General features: G+C 35.9%; 1 protein-coding gene across 4 annotated transcripts in view; it reads left to right on the top strand.

Moving 5' to 3' along the window:
- The window catches only part of CARMIL1 (capping protein regulator and myosin 1 linker 1), a 159,099-nt gene that overhangs the window by 111,801 nt on the left and 23,003 nt on the right, over positions 1-24,295 (top strand). For all 4 annotated transcript variants that reach the window (XM_072411585.1, XM_072411586.1, XM_072411584.1 and 1 more), the window contains exons 25-29: positions 2,979-3,107; positions 3,625-3,753; positions 9,967-10,142; positions 15,947-16,034; positions 23,252-23,401. In XM_072411585.1, coding sequence (XP_072267686.1) covers positions 2,979-3,107; positions 3,625-3,753; positions 9,967-10,142; positions 15,947-16,034; positions 23,252-23,401 — 672 coding nt within the window. The remainder of the gene's footprint in view (positions 1-2,978; positions 3,108-3,624; positions 3,754-9,966; positions 10,143-15,946; positions 16,035-23,251; positions 23,402-24,295) is intronic.

Raw genomic sequence — 24,295 nt, 5'->3', positions numbered from 1 at the left:
AGTGATCAGAAGGGGACAATCAATGGCACATACGGTAGTGATCAGAAGGGGACAATCAATGGCACATGAGTGATTTTCAACAATAAATGTGTACTGTAGTCTTCTTCACCGAAAAATAAGACATCCCCCTGAAAATAAGACCTAGGGCATATTTTGGCATTTCAAAAAATATAAGACCGTGCCTTATTATAGGGGAAACAGGGTAGTATATGTCACTTATACAGTATTCTATATCTACACCCTGAAAATATAAAGTAAGCACACATTATAACCAATCTTTAGTTGCCCTCTCATTTAATTTATTTGAAATGTTTTGCTAACATGTTTTATTTTAGAATCATAATGCTATATTTTTTAAATACTACTAAAAAATAGTAAAGGCTAGATTTAAAACAAACAATGCCACTAAAGTATCTTAGGGACACTATATGAGGGATATTATTGAAATTACAGCAGGCAGCATGAGCATTAAATAAGTATAAATGGTATGACAGTTAGCAATATGTGCATTAAAAAGGGAAGAGGGTGGTATGCGGCTATGAATAAACATAAGACAATTGGAGGCCTTGGCCTCCCAGATTTCTATAATTATTATTAAGCATCTGTGTTGACTGCGCTACAATTTCTTTTTTTATTGGTTCTACTGACAGAGTTTGGAATAATATGGAGCACTCCTTTTGTCGGAAGAAGAATCTGGCGACTTTATTTGTGGCTAAGTCACTAGGTTCTTCAGTAGTTTTACCAGATTACTCCACGATTAAAGCAGCTTTTTCAGTTTGGTCTGAAGTAGTTCTTAAGACACAGGCGAACACTGTTTCTTCTGATACCATTACATGCATTTCATTCCTGATATCGATATAGAACATTGGAATCAATTGAATCTTTTAATTTTTCAAGATTTACAATCATGCCCACCTAATCTGTCACTTCAGCAAAGACTAAACTTTTTTTTTGTTTGCATATTACTGACGCTCAGCTCTCAAAACTAATCAAGGTATCCCAATAATTTATCAGGCGCTTCAAGAAAAACAAGTTTTTATCAAAACGTCTCATATCTTGAAATGGAGGGTTAACTTGAATAAATCTTTCTCAGATGAACAATGGCAACGAGCCATTCATTCTGCTTTTAAATACACAAGATGAATTTACCATTGGAAATCCTGCCTTAAGATGTTACTTAGATGGTATAGAACACTATATGTTGTAGCAAAATATGACTTGAAAGTATCACAACATTGTTGGCAGTTATGTGGCCAAATAGGCTCTGTGAGCCATATATTTTGATATTATAAAAGCATTAAAAAGTGTCTGGAAAGAGCTACTATCTGATGTGCCAGGAATAATTCTGCAACCAAATTCATTTCTGGCTTTACTTAATTTAGGGATCAACCAATATCCAATAGAACCTAGGCTCATTGTCACACATTATGTATGTGCAACCAGACAGACCATAGCATCTAATTGGAAAAGTACAGATGTTCCCAATGTACCCGACATACTACGCAAGTTTAATGTACAAGTTTTATATGAGAAAATGTTTGCTGAGAATGCAGATCAAAAGCTTAAATTTCATGCATACTGGTCCCTATGGTTTGCACACTCAAAATGCACAGTTCGAGTATGATTTAGTTTGTGTCTAATCCTGTATTTCTGTCCAATGTTTTCAAATTTTGGATATATTATTTAACTGATTCAGATTGTTTTCAGGCACCCTGATTGTTTGCTTTGTTTTGTTTTTTATTTTTTCTTATTCTTTTTTTTTATATATTTATTGTTTGTATTCTATAAATTCTTTTTCAGTGAAAAAATTCAATAAAAATTGTGAAGAGGGTATGACAGAGGCAGTATTTAGGTGTGTGTGTGTGTGTGTGTGTGTGTGTGTGTGTTTGATTCACAAATTGTGGTTACTGATTTTTCCAATATTCAGAAAAGTACAATTAACTTGATACTCTGTTAACAATTGCAGAATTACCTAGATAGTATCTGTTTACATGGTGAACATTATTTTTATCTAATTTACCATACTCAATGAACATTCACTTTGTTTAGTGAAAATTCAATGGGAAATGTAACCAACTTTTCCTGCAGCAACTAAAAATGTGAAATGCTTTTTTAATATGTTATATGTGCTTGGCCATAGATGCACAGCCAAATCCTGAGGCCAAAAACATTTTGCGATATCGGGAATGGATTTTATTTGACCTACAGTTAGGGTCATAAATATTTGGACAGAGACAGCTTTTTTCTAATTTTGGTTCTGTACATTACCACAATTATTTTAAATGAAACAACTCAGATGCAATTGAACTGCAGACATTCAGCTTTAATTCAGTGGGTTGAACAAAAAGATTTCATAAAAATGTGAAGAACTAAAGCCTTTTTTTTTTACATAATCACTTCATTTCAGGGGCTCAAAAGTAATTAGACAATTGACTCTTGACTCAAAGACTATATCATGGGCTGGTGTGGGCATGTCCTTCATTATGTCATTATCAATTAAGCAGATAAAAGGCCTGGAGTTGATTTGGGGGGGGGGATGCTTGTATGTGGAAGATTGTATGTGGAAGATATGCGGTCAAAGGAGCTCTCCATGCAGGTGAAAAAAGCCATCTGAGAAATTGCTACAATATTAGGAGTCAAATATTGTCAAATATTTATGGACCTAACTGTACATGAATTTCAAAAACTGTGCTGGACTTGCAGAAAATTGTTTTGCGCTGTGCTACCTAAACTAGTTTGAAAACAATTGTCTCATAAATCTATAGCCATTGAAATGTTAAGAATTTTTTTTAAACAATAAGATTTTGAAATTAAAGGTAATATTACTCATTCACTGACTTTTTAACCATAAAGACCATCATAAAGCTTATTGTTATTTCTTTCTTAAGGAATTTGGGTATAATTTGAGATCAGTCGGGTGTGAATGCACAAAACCATAAGTCATGTTTTGATAAATTGTCTCTTCCTTCCTTCTATAGATGATCGACAGAATTTGTGTCAAAGTCCAAGACCACCTAAACTCTTTGCGAAATTGTGGAGTGGATTTTGTCTTAGAAGATGTCAAATCTGCTGAAAAAGTCATGCGAGATGCAAAGAATTCAAAAACTGTAAGCACATCTGCTAATGAATAAGCTGTGTTAAAGCCGAACGTAGGTGAAATGCACAGGTGAAATTCATTTATAGAAACTGTTTCACCTGTTCATTTGTATTTATTTCTAAATAGTCCTGAGATTTAGACAGCTATGCCACACAGCACATTCCTGACTTTCATAGAAGGGGACCAAGTTTTTCTCTGCTACAGTATTACTTACACTTAGACTATCACTTACAAGTTTTCTCTTCACTCCCACTCTGTGAAAAAACAGGGAAAAGAAAAGTGGCACGCTTATTAGCTTTTTTATCATCATGTTCCTAAATTACAACATACATGATTGGCTTCTTGTGCTGCTTCTCCCTCCCATTCTATACATGAGCTGTTAGATCCTGATAACACAAGTTCAAGTACAAATCTTTATTCTGTTTGCCTGTACTTCAGATTTAAACTTTTTCAAGAAAATTCTAGTTTATTAGATACGGTCTATGAATTTGTAGCTTCATAAAATATGTATGTCTGTTTTTTTGCAGCTTTTGCCAAATTTATATCATCTTGGAGGTGCAGCATGGGCTGGAGCCAACAATTTACCAACACCAATTCAAGAGACCTTAGAATCAATGGCAGGAGAGGTGACCAGAGTTGTTGATGACCAACTGAAGGTGTGAATTACTTTTTAAGCTAGCTAATATTTAAGTTATTCTATTTTAGAAATTGACTTTGTGAGAGTTGTATCTGTAAAATTGGTGCTACAATTTGACTCTACCTACCCCATGATTTCCACCAATTCCAGAAGTCCAGGGCTCACAAGGGTGCAAAGCACTACCAGTAATAAAGTGCTCTCTCATGGGCATTTGTGTCACTACATCACCACCTTGGCAAGAATTGTCTCAGGACGCGTCTATATGCCATTTCTCACTAAAGTGAAAAGTGGAGATTGCTGATTTCTATAGTTGTGAGACAGTTAAGCACAAGTTACCTATCTCAGTTTAGACTAGATGTGATAGGTGTATAAAGTTAACAATTCCAGCACTAATAAGCAATCGTTAGGACACTTTTTGCCAGCATTCATGCTGGAAAAAGATGTGGAAAAAGTTGATAAGAACATCAAAGTGTAATGTCCTGCCATAAACTCCAATTGTCTATGCATGATTCAGAAGAAAATGCCAGCATGAGATTATCTGTAAGAAGTCTAATAACCTCATCTGTATGAACTCAATTAAGTGGTGTCATCTGCATAAATAATTTCTGAAGAAAATTAACTGTCTTTTCTTTACCATTCATCATACACATTTATAAGTGAATTATTCAGATCAATTCAGTAATCTCATGTTCATATTTTGAATAATTTTATTATTCATTTTTTGGTTTTATAAACACATTCTTCAAGCCATATGTACTACCTTTTCAGTACTATTTATGTAGAAAGACTATACATATGATATTTTTGTAACAATTTTTTGCACATAATTGATGCATTTATGCTGGAGAATACATTTTCTGCACTTTTTATAAAGAGGGAACCATAGTCTCCTGATTTTTTGCAGTATTTTTAATGGAAATTGTGTGGAAATTGTATTGGATTGTTTAGTCAGACAGACACTTGGTTTTGTCTTTTATCAAAGCGTTGGGAGTCTAGATATATAATAAACCTAAAAGTCAAGACATTGCCTAATGACTTTTTATCAAGAATTTTTCATGAATTGTTTACCTGCTGAAGGATACATGGTCTGTTGGTTAGGAAGCGCTTCCTTTCTCTGCTGATCCATTGTGTCCCTCTGAAGGAGGACAGGATATATAAATAGGGGAACGGAGATTAGTGCTGTCACAGAAGATTAAGGCATGGCATGGCAGTAAATTGTATGATGTGAATGAGTAGCTATTAGTTCAACTGTGACATACTGCAGAATGTTGTACCTTTCTAATTGTGTATTATGACACAATATCATGCCAATTCATGATAGAAATCACAGTTAAATGTTTGAATAATGCCTAAGTTGGTGCTTTAATGCAAAAGTGCAAAAAAGGCCCAATGCGTATTTTTAATGGAAGCATGTAGTCTCCAGACAGGTTGTTTTTTTTTTTTTTTTTAAATAAGAAAGGAAACTTAATGTTTAGTAGAGGAAAATAAATGAGCACATGATAATACTTAATAAAAGTGCAAATTAGTTGTTCTGGATTTTGGGTGTAATATACATTTGCAGTGCACAGTGGAACCCATAGCAAAATTTTTCCTTTGGCAGTGTGTATTTTTAATAGAATAGTGAGGGTAAAGAATATTTTTTTTTTAATTGTTTAGGCTGGGTCTACACAGACAGTTTTAAAAATGCATGTAAATATTCATACCATGTTTATATGCCTTTTTTATGCACTTTACAAGCTTTCTAAAAGGAGTAGATTAGCCCAATGGAATGCATGGGAATTTCAAACATGGGCTTTTAAAGCCTCAGGATGAACACTGGGTAAAACGTCTGTGTAGCTTCAGCCTCAGTTTTAATACTTTTTTTTCAAATGACTACTGTAATCTGATTGGTCAATGTGGGTACCCACCTTTCACATTTGCCTCTATCCATCTACATTTTGAATCTCCAGCATATCTTATAATGTTTGTTTTTTTGATTTATAATGCTGTTACTGTGCATGTGTATTATGATAAACACTTGCACACAAACACAAAATAGGGACTAGTAGCATGACCGCAAATATTTCTCATTTTAGTTAGGACTGTGATGATCCACAATGACCTTGGGTTAATCAGCGTTTATGTTTAAAATGTCACAAAGCATGTCTCAGTTATGTGAGCAACATTAATTATTTCTCTGCTCGGTGGGTTTACATGAGCTGCATTGCTTCTTTCCCACATGAAGAATCAGACAATGTTAATGCAAATTATGTGCTGCATTAAAATACTGCAAATATAATTTGTGCAAACTTCAAGAAAGCAAATATGCAAGTGTGTTAAAAGGAAAATATTTATTTACTGTATTTCTTTCATTTATAAAGAAATCTACAGACTGCATACCTAAATTAAATTGAAAATATAATAGCAACATTTTTCTTAACATTTTTGTAACCTTACAGACTCATAATTTTGCCACAATGGAAATCTTTCAGAATCGTAGAGTTAAACATTATGTTAACTATGAAACATAAATAAAATTACTTTTTTTAAAAAATTATAAAACCTCTTAATGCTTACTCTGAAATCTCTAAAATAATATCCCTACTTTGTTTTCTGTTCATGTGCCCCCCCCCCCCCCCCTCATAGCTCCCCTTCCCCACATACATTGATAATTGGCAATAGGATTTTAATGCCTCCCTTAAAACAGAATCTTAAGAACAGGTTTGGGTCTCAGCTTTCAAGAGCCTTATAAACCAATTATATATATTTTTGTCTGGTATATAGTGCCATCCAAACTGTTTCAAACTCCCCTGATCAAAGCTGCACCTCTATATGTACATATCCGGTGGTATTGCATGGTAGTGCACAGGTTCTGGTCTAAAGTTTACACCGTCATCCGCCACATTTTTAAAGACATTCATTTGAAGCTCACACGAATGAAAAGCTTTAACAGTACACCAGCCCCAAATTCAAGTTTCTTCAACCTTTTTTTACAGCTTATTATCTCCCAGTCCTTGAAAAACACCATTGTTTTATACAGAATAAAAGTTGCAAAACTTACAGCCATCCAAAATGGTACCTTACCAAAATCTGAAAATATGCCAAAACCCTATGACATTTTTAACGTCAGATACCCTTGCACTCTTATCTAACTTCTGGAATATTAGGAACCTTCAAGAAGTTACTATTCCTACTGTTGCTTTTTTGGCACACTTTCCCTGCAACCTCTTATTTTTTTCTTCTCTTTTTTTTTATTTCTTGTCTACCATCTAAATCCCTGTAAAACTTTCCCTTCAGCACCATGATAAGCACTGATGAGGATAACGTTAGTATGCTGGTGGGCTACTAGTTATGTACCTGCTTTGTCTTCCAGGGCCTGGTACTTGAATATCCGAAGCAGTTTCCAGTTGTTTCCACTTTTTCCAACATGCTTTATATTGCGTACCCTAGTTCTTTATGGTCTGCCCTCAATTATGACCAATTACTTTTTTTTACCTGAAAAATAAACAGACCTTTTTCTTGATTTTGATACTGTATATGATAGAAGATGTATTTTTTAAATTGTTAAAATGCAAACAAAAATGTATTGTACCAACAATAGGCTAGAAAATTTACTGTAAACATCAACTTCATTTTAGCGAATAGGTTTTGATTTACTTTAGGTCCCTGCTGTAGTATATAAAATGTTACAGCAGCTGCGAGCATATTGCCTTTCTAGTGAGCTTGTAGAGATTAAAAGGGGTCTGTATATGCTCCAACTAGTGAACTCTTACCAAACTTTCATAAATCCTGTTCAGTGCTGTAAAGTCCCCTTTTGTCCCTTTTATAGCCATATGTTCTGTTTGTTGAAATGTTAGAGGAGGTTGGGTGTTCTTTATGTGTGACAATGTTTCTTGCAAAAGAAATTTCACTGATTCAATCAGAATATTTTACACGTTTTGGAGTGGCACTGCAAACCCCTGAATGCTAAAAAGTTCTTGGCTCACAGTAAGTCACACTGCCTCAGAGGACGTGGTATAAGAATAGTCTGCTTTGCACCTACAGTATATTACTCAGGTCACCTAACTTAAAAATTGCAAGTGTATGCATTATTCTTTATTTCTGAAGCAGCTGCTACATCATCCTAATATCTTTCAAGTCTTTGCAGCAGTTTATATCATTTCAGTGTAATGCAATTTTTTTCATTTGCAAATAAATATATATATATATATATATATATATATATATATAATATTTTTTTTTTTGTTATTGCCACATAAATCAAAATGTAAAAACTTTATTATATATAATAAATTTAATATATAGTTAAACGTTTAATATTTATATTTATATATTTACTTTTATACGTGTAAATATATATAATATATTTTTAGTATATTATATAAATTTATATTTTCTTATATACTTTAATATAACTTTAATATATATATATATAACTTGTGTAAAATATATATATATTTTAATATCTCTGTTTAATGTATAATTTGTGACACTGCAAAACAGCCTTGCAGGATAAATCATTAATGTAAGAATATTCTTATTAATCACCAAGGAAGTCTGCCTCCTAAAGGATTACACATTGCACATTCACATCACATAGAATCTGACCCCTACAACTGTCCCAGGCATTCTTGCTGAGGAGCCCTCTTCAAAGCTATGCAAATAGTCTACTCTTCATATCAAAGAAAATAGAATATTTCAATATCCCTCATAGCTGAAAAAAAATAATCATAGGACCATTTTTTTATCACTAGTAGGGATAAAAACGCTATATTATTATTGTTTCACCTGCAAGAGACATGATGTGACTGTAAACTAGGTACTGGTGTACATTTCTATTAGCCATTTTATACTGTGAAATACCATATGTTGTAAGATGATTGTTTTGTTTGTGTTGTAAGATATGCAGGAGTTATCTCTTGTTCACTTTTTCCCCATATTTCAAGCCTGGCATTAAAAATAACATATTTAATACATTATTAAGGGTTTCTAAAAGGAGGGGGGTGCAGAAGAAGATGCCAGTTTAGTGGCTGCCTATTTCTCAGTATTAAAGAATGACAGTTTGTAATTAGAGTTGTCAATCATGTGCATCAAATGTAAAAGTGTAAAATGTCAAAGAAAAATCCTTTCTATCAATCTAACTTAGTGTATGCTATTCAGTGAATGATATTATCAGTAGATATATTTAAATGCTATTCATGTCTTACAATAAACTAAAACTTTCCCAACTAGTCTAGGTAGCTACATACCTAAATGTCACGCACTTAGATATGAACAGAATTGTTTGCCTATTCTGTGCCAGAGCATTGACTGGGCTAGGATCCTTATGCCACTCTAATGTGACAGTGAACAGCCCTGGCATTTGGTTGTTGGTTCAGATGCTATACATTACATAGTCAAAAGAAGGGGCCCATCTGAAGGCGCAATTTACCTCACCATGATCAAACTACTTACATCAGGTCTTGCCTCTTCCATCACTTCTGCCACCTTAGTTTTCCAAAATGTAAGTTAATATTAATTACATCAAGTCTTGGTGGTGTGGTTGACATCAACACTGCCTCCCGAAACAATGATTACTAAATTCTTCTGGGAGAAAAACAGATTTTGTTAGGGGAACATTGTGATCTATAAAGTGATATGTTTAGGCTATGTTAGTCAGAGTGGATATGTCAAGCGGCACTGCTATGTTTTACCACTTTGGAGCCAGTACTGTACAGCCCGAAGCCTTATATATCAGAGGTTCAATATCCTGCAGGCCTTTTAAAGGTGATTTGGTTATGTTGCTGTTTCTTAAGGCTCCATGCAAGTATCAGTTTGGTTTGCTAAACTGCTTCCATGAGTTAAATAAAATTGCTTTCCAATTGCATTAGCAATTGTTAAGAGGTTGAGAGTGTTCGAAAAGACAGCAGATGACCTGTGATCCTTTCAGCAAATGCCCGTGTATACATATCAATACTTCTCCACACCACTTCTCGATGCATAGTGGTTGCCATTAAGCGTCTGAGAGGGGTTAACCCTGCAGTTGTCAAATGCTTATATGAACTTAGCCTTACACTTTATTTAGCATGCATTCATTTACCCATTTCCCAATTAAAAACATATGACGTGAGGCCCAAATTAATTACATTTTCAAAAATCTTTTTTTTTTTTTTTTTTTTTTTTTTAGGAATGTGTAATTTCCTGTCAGCAGACACCTATATATTATATATTGTGTCATAATACTTTTAACATTTGTTATCACTTTCATTCTTAGCATCTTCTGGAGTCAATGGTGGATGCAGCAGAGAATCTTTGTCCAAATGTGATGAAGAAAGCTAATCTGCGTGAGGATCTCATTCAAGCCAGCACTGAGAAGATCTCCATTCCACGCAACTTTGTAAAGAATGTCTTGCTTGAGCAATCTGGAATAGATATTCTGAACAAAATAAGGTAAGACACAGTTTTCAGGTTAACCCCAGTGTATATGTGTATTTGATTTGGAAGAACTCTTCTAATCATCTGACTACATAACGCAACCCTAATCAAAAAACAGAAAAACTTTCATTAATTATTTTCTACCAATTGGCCTCCTGTTCTAGGAAAAAAAGTAGGATTCACAGAACTCCTTGAGATCCAGTGATCTTGATCTGGTGATCTGGTAGTGAATTTTGTTTGTGAATACTTACAGTGGTAGGAGCCTAAAGCAGCATGGGTAAATAAAGCATGAGCATACTTACTGTATATTTGGCACACATATGCCACAGTCCTTGTACACACAAAAACTGCTTGTTCTACAATTTAACGTTTCGCAAACACTTCAGCCAAGAATTGTTAAGAACTGAAACTTTTTGTTATCACATTTTTGCACACAAGAGCAGGGGTAAGTAGCATGTAACAAATGGGGTCATTAGTAAGTATGTAATTACTAGATTGCAGTTCTACAATACATAGTAATTATGTTTCTTATATTTGCTGTCATTCTGTACAATACAGGGTATACGCAACTCATTATCTCTCTCATTTTATTGAAATTAACACAATCCACTTTCCTGTGTTAACACTGAACTCTGGGCTAACCTAAAATTTGTTACATCCCTCCCTCTATGATGATCTCATTTTCCGAACAGTTTTTCACTAATCTTATTAGTTCTCCCCACTGACAGAACAATAAATCACAAAACTCAGTTGATTTGTATTGTGTCTGTGCTTGTGCATGTACTATGTTAGCACTGGAGGTACAACCTTGTAATATCATGATTTGTTAAACACTTTTTTGTGACCCCACTCGAGTGTAAGGTAACATAAGCCTGTGTGAAACAAACACCATGACAGGGGGTTTTTTAGCTTACAGCACTCCCTCTTACTCACTGTATCAGCACCTCAGACATACTTGTATGGGTTGCATTTACATGCAGATAACCATAGGAAACCCACATAAAGCTGAGACTAAGTGACTGACGGGATACCTGCTATAGCTTCAAACGTTTGTTGTCTGGAAGTCACAGTGTGCAAGGAAAGGAGACTAACCACTTTCAGCACAGGAGAGTAAAGCTGCGTACACACTTGCAATTTTTGTCGTTGGAAAGGACAAGGGAGTGCACGATGCATGAACGATGTTGTACATACAGCACCGTTCATGCTCTATGGAGAGGGGAGGGGGAGAGCGACGGAGCGGCACCCTGCTGCGCGCTCTCCCCTTCCCTTTCATTAGGATCGGCTGTCGTCCATCATCCGTGGATCCGGCAGGTCGGTCGTCCGGACGATGGACGACACCGACTGTACACACGGCAGATTTTTGCCCGATAATTGGCCGATGCCGATTATCGGGCGATAAAAATCTGACGTGTGTACGTAGCTTAAGATCTACAGCTGTGCAAAATGAAAGGTGGGGTTGGATTTCAGCTTTAATACATATACACAAAAACAAACATTTAAAAAAGCATTATTAAATATTATTAAGATAGGATTGCTTGAATCAAGTCTTTCTCTGGTACAACACTGAGTTAAATATGTAATTTCAGAAACTGAGAAACGGTTGAGTATATTTAGAGATATAATTAATTCCAATGAAACATGAAAGACTGTAGAAAAATGTTTGCTTAGACTGCAATTTTTTTATCCTTTGTTATAAGCAGTTTTTTAACAACTATTTTCATAATTTAGAAAAAAAATATAATTAAAGGCATTTTACTGTATTTCTAGTGGTGGTGTTAAAAGCTTTTTCAGGTAGAAGGAAAATCACCAGCTTCAGTATCTCTTTATGCTATCCGATGTAACTACCGTTCTCATGTCACACCAGTGATTTGCAGTTGCATAGACCATTACAGCAGCAGCTTTGCAGCCAGCCACAAATCACTATAGAAATGATTTGTGTGATAAGCAACTGTCGTGCACCAGAATTGCCTGTGTGACAAGACTGTAAGTGAACAGTTTACTTGCCATCTGTACCTTTTCTTAACCAAATCCTAATTACTTCATTTATAACTACTTTATATAGATGTCTTTTTACATACATAAAATGTACAACCAGAGCATGTAATAATGCCATGGATTGATACATTTTATGTGTGTGTAACCATGGATGAACTTGAATTTTTATTTGCAGCACAAAGGCTTTTACTTGAATCTACAAATAGAATCCAATAATACCTTTCAGCCATCTGTTCTTGTGTAAACACTTGTATACACAACTCACAGTGACATATTTTAATGCACGTGCTGCTTTTACATGCTATGGACTAATGGAACTAATTTATTTCTGCTATTGCAAGTGAATGGACATGGGCCTAACTAGAGGAATATTAGTAATATGTCCATAAAAAATGTGTACTTCAGAAAAACCACTATCTGTAATACAAGCCTGGCTGTAAAGAATAGAAAATGCCAGGATGTCTAGGATATCCACTGCAGCTATAAGACTGCAACAGCTTTGCCCCCAGCTTACTTGATTGGAAAATGAATATGGATCATGGTGCTACTGAGGTCATTGTTCTGTTCATTCTGCTCCCTTTTTATGTAAACATGTGATTACTAATATGTCTGCCCTGCTGCAGAGCCTAATTTGTTTCTGGTACCAATATAGTGTTTCTAAATAGAATGATACAGGATGTCTGAATAATGAGTTCAATTATGTAACTGGCTTCATTTAAAATTATAATGTTTTTACCATTTGAGTCTCAGAAGCTGCTAAAAAATATCTCTGGGATATTTTATAAAATATATGTTTACGGTTGTTTGTACATTTTGTACATGGGGCAGAGTTGGCCCAACCTATTCTTGTGAGATGAAACCTACAGACAACCTCACATTGTTTATATTCACCTTGCCAGTGGACTTCCCCAATCAACAGTACAGTGTGGGGATATACATGTTTGCAGACTGAGAACAAGACAGATAATCCAGTGACTATATGGGGCAGTGTACCATAGACATAATCAGCTGAGAACATACTGTCAGACGGATAGTGGAAACAGATACTTTTCATGTTGTAATGGACCGTGTGGGCCAGTGATGACAGCTCTTCATTCACAGGTGAAGAAAGGGCGCCATTATGATGTTACATTTTTAAATCTGAAGAAGGTGAAAAAGGTGAAGTGTTTAAAAAATGCAGTGGAACTCCAAAGAGCTGTATGCACAGTAAACATTCACGTGTGTAGTCTGTGTAGTCAGACAATGTACCTGGTTTATTGAAGCTCTCATAAACTGGAGAAGATAGACTATCATATGAGAACCTGGGTTGGATTTCTGTAAAACCTAGAATGGATTTCTGAAAAATCATTTGCTATTAGATGGCAAATGTTTTTAATCCTGGACCTGATTCATTCCAGGTCAGTTGGATCACCCATGTTCTCCTATGATAATCCTCCCTAGTTTTGCAGAGCTTTTTTACATCAGGCTTTTTCTCGCTTACTGCTGCTCATCATACTTCTGATAATTAATACAAGCAATGAGGCATGGAAATGGGGGCAGTACTGAGAATTATTCCTGAGAAAAAACAACTGACATAGTTTGCTCACATTTGAAGGTGGCTGTTGCCCAAGCAATTCTTGCCCAGTCCTTTGAAAATCGTCACATGTTTACAAATACTTTTTCGCCCCTGTTCGTTTTGAGCATTTGTTTATTTCTTGCCTCTATGGCTGTCTTGAAAATCTTTAAATATGATAATTAAAATTTTGGGTTGGAAATTCCTATTCATTTTTTACATTTTGTTTTTTGTTTTTTTACATTTTTTGCTATAATAAGTTAAGGCTTTGAGCCAGTTATGTTGAATTGCTATCTATTCTCTTAAGTGTTCATCAGTGAATTTAAACCACAGTGAATATACAAAAAGGGCCTGATATTTTTCATTGGCGGCATTAGGCGTTTTTTTCCAGTGAATGCACTCACAAAGGATATGAATATTTCATGATTCTTAAAGTGTCACATCAGAAATAATAAGATAAGATGTGAGGCTTTTTATGTGCCTCTTCCATCGCTGCCTCCAATGATAACATGGAGCTTATGGATGCTTTGATGCTGATTAAAGGTTCAATCTATAACAGCTGACCTGAAAATCCAGGCTTTAGTAACCTGGCTTTACTAAACACCCTTCACTCAAGATTTCTGTGCAGTTTGCCTATTTCACATTAGCAGTGATCTCATTTTACTGCAAAGGAGTGATAAAAAAGAAATATTTCACATATGTCAAAAAAATCTAAAAAGCATTATGTTTAAATGAATCTTCCTGGAAGAGGAAACCCAATAAATCCTGTATGTAAATGTACATGTTCCATACTTATTCCATGGGGTTTATATATAAACGTTTTCACCCATGGTTTACCCAACATTATTCGAAATGAAAACATTTTGGACATTAGATTCAAATAGAAAATGTGTGAATGAACAGTTACTCATGATTCATACATTTTCTATTCTTCTAATACAAAATTGTGAGCAGGCAGGTTCATTATTGTAGAACGGACAGGCGATGTCAATTCTGCAATCAAATACTTAACTGTTTAATTGTTAATTTTTCAGCTGAGCCAGAACCAGTAGATTATAGAGAATTGACTGAACAGGACCCTCTTGAGGGGCAAAATCATACACTAAACTTCTGTTTGATATTGTTCTTGCCACACAACTGTATTGGATTGTTATGTACAAGTTATTGTACCAGTTTAAGGCCTCAAGATCAACACACATTTTCTCTACTTGCTAAAAATTGATTATGGATTTGTGGCTATCCTACTAGACAATATGCGGACATTAAAATACGATGGCACAGTACCATTTGCCTATCTCTCTAAAACAAGTGTTAATAGGAAATGTAATTCTGTGCCTACCTGCAGGTTAAGGCAGTACACAAAGTGCCTAAAACAATGCTGAAAAGGAAAGTCAGTGGAAAGCAGGCATTTCATTTGCTCCTATATTTGAAATAGCATGCTGCATATGGAAACTAATATTATATATTGCAATCTGTTACAAGCAATACCACAACAGTTTGTTTTTGTAACTCCCCACTAAAACATAGTTTTTTTTTTCAATTCTCCTATTATTGATCCTGCTAGTAGATCCATTATTGTACCTGTAACGAGGGACAATATAATAAAACCACCCAAAAGGTTTCCCCCCACCTAGTGGTCAGGTTAGGTGTAAACCTACAGTTTTAATGAAATGCAACTTTGAAGCAACATTTTAAAAGAAAGAATATTAAACCATAAAAATAAAAGCTGACCTTTGTTAGCACCCTATGCAATTTTTTTAACCTTTATAGCTGCTCCTTATATTGGACAGCTCAGCTTGTTTAAAGTAGAGGAAAAATATCTGACATACTGGCTGAATCAAGTTATTAAAACTAGAGGTGGACCTAGAGAAACAAACACGGTTATATTACTAGCATTGAAAGACTGCTTTTTATATGTAATATGTATAATTTGCTCATAGCTCTACTTTTAGGCAGTACTGTATTTAGTTTGGCAGTTGGAGTAGTGGTGTGGTTACTGCATCCTTACACCCGTTATCCACTTCCTTAAGTACGATACTATATGCAGTGTCTCACCTGTGGCCAACCATGGAGAATGAATGAGGGTGGCAGTGATTGGTTTAGTGCTGCCTGCTTCTGTAAAATGCTGGTTCCCATAAAGCAGTGCAGCGATGAGTGACTCACAATGTAGATCAATATTGTATTTGTTCATTTCTACTGAAAATGTTTTGAGGAATGCGTTTGCCCCTGAATGAGAAATCCTAGTCTAAAATCTGTTTCTTTTTTTTTCCAGTGAAGTTAAACTTACCGTAGCATCTTTTCTGTCCGACCGAATAGTCGATGAAATCCTAGATGCCCTTTCAAGCAGCCATCTCAAACTGGTAAGTAAACTTTTTTCTAGTAAAGCTGTATATATTTACAGTGAATCACTAACTTGGAAGGGGTGCTGAGAAGTTCCTGGCTTTGCCCAGAAATAACACATTTATTACCCCCTACATATTCCCCCCTCAGACTGATGCATTTGGTACAGCGTAGTTGCAGCTTTTCTAGACCGTTCAAATAAAAGTCCTTTGGTTGGGCCGCAAACCAGCTCTCAGCAGCATCTTTGACGTCAGAAATGTCCTCAAAACATTGCCCCTTCAGGTGTTTCTTCAAATTTGGGAACAGATAATAGTCTGAAGAAGCCAGGTCAGGTGAGTAGGGGGACCAATTGGAAACCCAGGGTATTCAATTTGGCAGCCACAACGTTGGACGTGTGTGCAGGTGCATTGTCCTGCAAAAAAAAGGATCCCTTTGGTCAACTTTCCACAGCGTTTCATCTTAATTGCTTCCTTCAGCTGGTCCAGGAGGTTAGCATAATACTGTCCAGTGATACTGGAGCCCTGAGGTAGGTAGTTGACCAACAGAATACCGTCTTTGTCCCAGAAAACGGAGGCCATTACTTTTTTGGCTGATTTCTAGGTTCAGAACGTCTTTGGCCCCGGGGACCCGCTGTGGCACCCTTCCTTTGACTGTTCCTTGGTTTCAGGATCATAGATGTGGAGCCAGGCTTCATCCTCAGTCACTGACCTAGCCAAAAAGTCCAGTGCGGCTTCAAAATGGGCCAAAACAGCTTTGGATGCCTCAACTCGTTCCTTCTTAAGATTGCTATTTAAACATTTCGGCACCCACTTCACTGAAAGCTTGCGAATGTCTAGGACAGTGGTGATAACAAACCTAACACGCTCCCAGTCGATGCCAAGTATCTGGGCTTTTTTGCGGATATTCGCCGGTCCTCAATAATCAGCTCATTGACAGCATCGCAGGTTGCTGGGTGTTATGAACGAGGTGTGGACTCACTGTGCCGCTGGCCAGGTAAACTCTAGAGGGGCGTAACTAAGCAGCTACCCGGTTTTCACTAGAGCCTCTGATGGTGAGGATAGGCTTGGCTGCGGGGTAGCTACCAGGTGCCACTCCAGAACAATCCCCAGGCCAGTGGCAGCTGACCACAGGAGTCAAGACCAGGGTGAAGACAAGCAGAGTCCAAAAGCGTAGTCCGAGATCAGGGTCAGGCAGCAAACAAACAAGGTCCAAAAGCGTAGTCAGGGTCAGGCAGCCAACAAGCAAGGTCCAAAAACGTAGCAAGGTCCGGTACACAGGAAAGCAGTCAGATGAATCACTAAACACAGGGTAATGCAGGTAAGCCAGAGATTGCTCAGGCAACTTCCTGTGGTAGGAAGTGCCTTTAAATACCTGCAGGGCATCAGCCATAGGCTGAAGGAAACAGAGGGCGTGTGTGTGTTACCTCAGAGACACACCCACACCAGAGCAAGTCTCAGCATGAAAGAAATACTGACATGGAAGACAGGTAGTGGATTACCTGAGAGATAGGACCCTGCGCCCGTGCCTGCGATTAGGAGCAGCGGCGCCGCCACGGCCTGCAGTGCTAACACTGGGTCAGTTGAGGTTGGGGGGAGGCCACTGCGGGGCTCATCCTCAATGGTGAAAGCCCAGTCTTGAAACGAGATATCCAGGTTCTGACATATATAGTGCTATAGAAAGGACACTTCTCCCCCAGTGTTTGTTACATCTCAGTGTGATTGTCCTTTGCTGACTTTCCCCGGAGTAACATATACTTCATGACAGCCTGTAACTCCAACAACGTAAAACTTGCTTGTGCCTCTGCCATCACAGCTTCTCACTAAAAGAAAAAACAGTTTTAGGAATCGCAAAGACCTGGTATTTTGCACAGTTACATACTAAAATATTAGGCTGTCATTTGCCCCACACTCCTTTTTCTATTTCATCGGGAAGAGGGCAAAGCCAGGAACTTCTCAGCACCCCTTCGTATTCTGAATTTTATTTGTATAGTTAACAAAATGTTCCTTAGCATGACACCGGTGTTTATTCAGTGCACTGCTTCTTACCTGCACCGTCTTTGTGTTGCTTCCTTTTTAAATCCCTCCCATGCATTTACAGAAAGAGACTTGTTATAACGTTGTCAAAATTATTCTGTGCTTGTGTACAACCTTTCCTCAAACTCATTTTATACTAATCTAAATAGTCTGTTCAATGAGCCAAATAAAAGCTGGGGTGATTTCAAGTTTTATGGAATTTTCGTTGGGTATACATAGAATGAAGGCTTCTTCACCTATGGTACTTACTTATAACAAGTGCTACTTGATGTAGCTCCAGAGGTACTTTGGGGGGCTGATTAAATTACAAGAAAATTAATGTTTTCAGTACTTGCAAATGAAAACTGTGTACGTTACTTACAAATTTAACATTAAGTTTGAAGTAGAGTTAAATTTGGACCACCAGTTGGCGATCACTTCTCTAGTAAGTAGCGTAAGAACCAAATGCTTATAAACTATATATCCTGGCACATACCAATCCCAATTCTCTTTACTTCTCTGGCACAGAAGAGGTAAGGATGGAGACACTTCAAAACCAGAAATTAGGTATGAAACAGTATTTCTGTTAATAATGTGTATTATACATTTTCAGTGGTTAAGGTCAATTAAATATACAAATAATATTTCATAATATTTACATTTCACTTTTGGATATACATATTTAATTTGAACTTTATGTAATTTGCAAATATATATCATATTGTATTGGCACACTTTCTTGTAAATAGTCTTTATTAAAGTAGCATAGAATTTGATTCACTAATAGTCTACTAGAATTCACAAAGTCAAGCTTATTGTGAAATTAAAATAATAAATGTAATAATACCTTACAAAATTGAAACCACTGCAAGGCTTTGCAAAACTATACATAGTGCATATTGCTGTCTCCACACACAGGGCATGTTCTTCTAAGTTGTCCATACATTAAAACTACTGAAAGTCCTCCAAGAAAAACTTGCATTGTATACTGTTCATGTCCCGTACAGTATTGTACATGCTAGTAAAGAATTGTTGCCAGGGGATTGTCCTTTGTTAAATTATATAAATCATTGAAGTTCTTAAAATTTTATATAAACCAACACTAGACCTTGGCTAAAAATAATATAATTTAACTGGTCTCCAAAAGTCTTATTCGAACACGTGTGTAATAAACCAATAAAGAAAAATCACAAATCATAACTCGTTCTGTGATAAGTTAGCACAAGACACTTAGGTTTGTATTATAGCATCAAACAATTGTTATATCCGTTAAAGACAAAGCATGTATAGTCTTTTTTGCCTCCTCTGAGACCCCAGGGATGTTCAATGGTGTACAATGGATTACCTTTCAGAATATATATGTAAGTTAATACTCCTGTTTGAGTTTCTCACCCATGCACAAAGACCTGGGTAATCTATTGAAAATATCTTCTCATTGTCTCAAAATAGATTTTATGAACCTGCTTGTCTACAAACGTAGTATGATTTATGGATTTCTTACTATTTTAAGATTCAATCTGTGTACATCTTTATAGAAATGTATAAATGTAACATTGGTTGAATTCTGAAAATGGTAGCACCAACTTGTATATATAAAAAAAATAGTTTGCATCTTTTAGTAATATAAAAAAAATAGTTTGCATCTTTCAGTATACTAAAGAGCTTTCTGTATAGCAGCTACAGGATTAAGAGTTTATGAGGATAAGGTGAGACAATGAGCATAAGACCATTGGGACATGAAGAATTGGTATCCTTCAGTGGCTGCTCTTAAGTAATTCTTACAGAGGATCAGATGCTTTTAGACAGGAAGCCCAGTGGGAGAAGCAGCTCAGGACGTGATGCCTGTGTCTGAAAAACACGCTCACTCATTAAAATATAAACAATCAGTGCTTCAAGATACTTTTACATCAGTTCTAATATTGCACTGAAACATAATCATTTGGTATAATATTTATTTAAAGCAATAACTTCATTTCTATTTTCTTCGAGAGGAACACGGGTCATGTCATATTGCATTTTAATGTCTACCTAAACTGGGTTTGCAGCATGGGAAGTATACTAGGACAGAAAATCCTCTAACACTGTGCTCCAGTAGCTTGGGCACCGAAATATAATGAAACACTTCCGATTCTATCCAATGCCCTAGGGTAATACACATTGCCATTTTTTTTTACTTTCAACCCACTTTCTAATCTGATAAAATCATTGAATCTATAGGGAATTTAGCAGCCAACTGATCAGTTGTGAATAGATTGAACATGTTGGTATACACATCAAAAACATACTATTATTATTGTGTGTATTAAAATTGATTTTCCTCCAGGAAAAATATTAGGAACACCAAAATGTACTACCAGTGTGTGCTGTGTTTTGTGACTTGCAAACAATGGATAATCTGATGGAATATTGATCGGATCAATCAGTTGAGGGCAAAGTTGGTAGAAGATCTTATCGTGTTTGCTAATCCTTACTCACATTTCCTTGACATTTTATTCATATAACATCCTCCCTTCTTTGGACTTTCTACCCACCTCTTACATTCTATTCAATTTAACATCTTTTTGAATACATTGGACCCTGTCATACTACATACACATGATCCTTATACAAACAGAATCCCATCCTCCACATATTTTCTATTAATTAACACTTATCATATTACTTTCCATTCATTGAAGATAAGCATGCTGATCCTTCAATAACTATTGTAACAAAATTTTCTGATTTCATGTTTATCTCCAACCCCTCAGCAACATAACACTGTCTATTTTATTCTTTAGACTCTTATATTGAACAAACTGCAACTTAAAGAACAACTGACTTAATTATATCCAGCACATAAAAGACATTTGATCAATACTAAACCAAGTTTTCTGGTACTAGAAAACAATACAGATAGCACATATGAAGTAATTCCATGCAACAATATCTATTGTCTGTTCTATCAACCAACACTTAGTTGATAAAATGCAAACAATGCATAGGAGACTACTGAATAATTATGCTAAAGAGAAGTAGTGTGATTATTTTGTGCCACAATCTAGTCTCTGTGCCAGCCTGTGTTTCTCTGTACCTTGTTCCAAAATCAATTAACATACCAATTGTATGGTAACATCATTTAATTATAGCTTATTACACATTTTCTTTTTCTTATTACACCCAGCTTTGCTAGGGAAAGTTTACATAATTATGGATTTATATCTGTATATAGTTTGAAATATTTGTGACTAACAAAAGAAATCATGGTTTAGGAAAATGAAATAATTTATTTTAAAAGACGGTGTCTGCTCTATTCACCAATGTGATAAATGAGTCTAACTGTCCTAGCAATCATGTGAAGATTAAATACTCAACCAGAGGCTCATGAGCCACATGTGGCTCAAAGCTTAAGGTGCGTACACACTTCCAATTTTTATCGTTCCAATCAAACGACGAACGATCGATTGGGCAAAAAATCGTTCGTAAAAAAGTAACCAACGACGCCGACGAACGAGGAAACTCGTTGGAAACGAACGACCGGACCGGCGGATCGGATTGGACGACGATCGTTGAACATCGTTCGTGTGTACAGTCGTTCGGTGATCGTCCATGTTCAGAGCATGCGTAATGAACGAACGTTCGTTCACTTTCCTGTCGTGCACATAGTTCCTCTATCGCTTAAACGATCGTATCTATTGTGTGTACAATATCTATGAACGATCGTGTCGTTATCTCTATGTGCAGGATCGGTGCTATACGATCGTTCGTATATATCTTGCAGGATCGTTCGTCGTTCGTTTTCCAACGATAATAATTGGAAGTGTGTACGTAGCTTAAGTCTCATGAGGCTCTTGGCACCCTTCCAAGCAGGTGCTCGGTATAGAGTGCAAATGGAATTTACTGGAATATAATATACATATCTGTCAATGTCTGTGATAGAAATGCACTCTTTACAGCAAACAGACCCTGTAATGGAAGAAGGGTGCTTGAAGTGACAACCATGGATGGTGCCATGTAGATCTCATGAAAACTGAAGACGAAGTGGTGGTGAATTCTTCTTCCATATAAATATCTAGCAAACACTTGAAATCGCCCAATCTATTACTGCCTGCTACAAATCTAAACAACAACAGTCCAGTGTAATATATATAGATGAAAAAGGATAGACATAGAGCAAGGGTTTTGGCTTAAATATTCATTGTGTATTAGCAATTCCAAAATAGAGTATATCATTGTTACATGTTGAAATATATCAGAATTCCCCATGCCCATTCAGAATAGCATGGGATTCGGGTGATGCATCTAGACACAGCGTAACTATAAAGATTAACCGTAAAACATTAAAGCCGTAAGTAGAGCGTGAAATGACTTGTAACCTGACGCGTTTTACCTTTTGGCTTCCTCGGGTGTAGATGTTGACTGGCTGTTTATTTGTAAAAGAAAATACAATACAATAAAACATTTTGACTAGAGGTATATCAGAATATGTAGTTTTAGTCTAAAACATGTAATATATTGAAAAGAGTACATAAATTTTTAAAAGTAAAACATATGTAAGATAATGTAATCAAAAAATAATGTTCTAACGTTTCTTGTACTACAGTTGTCATTATGTTCCAGTAGCCTTGTGGAGTGTTGACTGCTCGTTCTCAATAGTGAGATAAAATTTTCATTCAGAGGACGATATCAGTGTACAAATTGTGGGTTGGGGTTAATACTTATTAATGTGATGTAAATGAAGGATTTCTACATCAGTTGTAAAAGAATTACACCTTCATTAGGGTCTTAAAGAGTGTAGAAACATAAACTGCTACTGGAAAAAACACCACTACTATCTAAAGTCTCCAAAAATTATAAGGAGCTAGTGAGTGGTTTAAACCTACTCATACATGTTACATGTACATACATGTTACATATATGTTCTTTAGGTTGTGGGACAAACTAGGGCATGCCTGCATGGTCCTAAACCAGCTGTTTGACCTATTTGGGTCAAATTTTCACCACCCAGGGTGTAGAGATATGGGTAAACAGTGAAAGACTTAGACCAAATAATGTCGGTGAAGTATAAAACACAAGTATAATCACACTCTACCATTAGTAGTCTGTTCTGTTTATTAAAGTTTCTAATTAATTGTATCCCATTTATTTTTCTCATAGATGTTTTTTTTTCTGCCGTTAGTATGTTTTGCTAAACTGATAGATTCACTGTGGTAGATACATACTCAGTATTGTGAACCTACTTTCAGGCTGAACATCTCACAAAGCGTGGAAAGGCTCTTCCACATCAAGAGTCTCTTGAGATCGAGACCATAGAAGAAAAACCTACTAAGCGTTCTACTATTACTATTGAAGACATCACTGAAATGGAGCGCTTGGAGGACTTGGACACCTGCATGGTGAGTGGCATTTACTGATCCTGATGATCACTGACCTAAAAATATAAAGAGGAGTTTAAATGTCTAAAAAAGGTCAATATTGTAAAAAAAAATAAAAGGACATTCATCGCTGACCTACTTCTGAAATTGCTGTTTCCCTGGTAGATTACTTTTACACTTACTAAGTCACAGACCTCGAGTAAATAGGCAGTAAAAGAGTTATGATTTCTCTTACTAAATGCATGTTCCCAGAATCTGAAAGGGTCTGTTTAGTTTTCTCACAAAATTCCTCATTTTTTAGTTAAATCCCGTAATTAATAAAATCAGTGGATTGACATGACTGCTGGGAAACTAACATTTCCAAAAGGTGATGGTCAGAATAGGTTTCCTTTTAAACAAATTTTTATGTTCTTTTTGTACTTAATATAATATTGGCAGTTTGGCATACACCATACACCTAAAGTTTTATATGTCCAAATACAGTCACAAAATAGGAGTAGGGGAGTAGCTAAACCAAATGGATTATTCAGACATAACAAAATAAATTATGTATGAAGCTTTCTATGTTCATCCATTGTGTTGATAACCCCAGTACGTACCGTGTGCAATTGTTGAGATTTCAAACCTGCAGTTGTTGTGGTGTTCAAGTTTTTTTTCTATGTGCTTCAAAATAACTTCATGAGAGAAAAATAAAAAAAAATAAAAATATATGCTTCTGTTTTTAAAACAAAGAATGGATTAAAAACATATATTGCGTATTAGACTATTTTAGTTTGGCATGTGGTTCTGCAGCAAAATTCTCCAGTGACCAGCAAGTTGCTAAAGGCTGTAAAATGTGTAAAAATTCAACGCACTCCATAACAGTAAAAAAATGTACTGTGCTTCATATTCTTCACATGAAGGACATCTAAAATC

Source organism: Pyxicephalus adspersus, chromosome 5, assembly GCF_032062135.1.
Source record: "Pyxicephalus adspersus chromosome 5, UCB_Pads_2.0, whole genome shotgun sequence".
Taxonomy (NCBI): Eukaryota; Metazoa; Chordata; class Amphibia; order Anura; family Pyxicephalidae; genus Pyxicephalus; species Pyxicephalus adspersus.
This window is presented reverse-complemented; position numbering and strand designations above follow the sequence as displayed.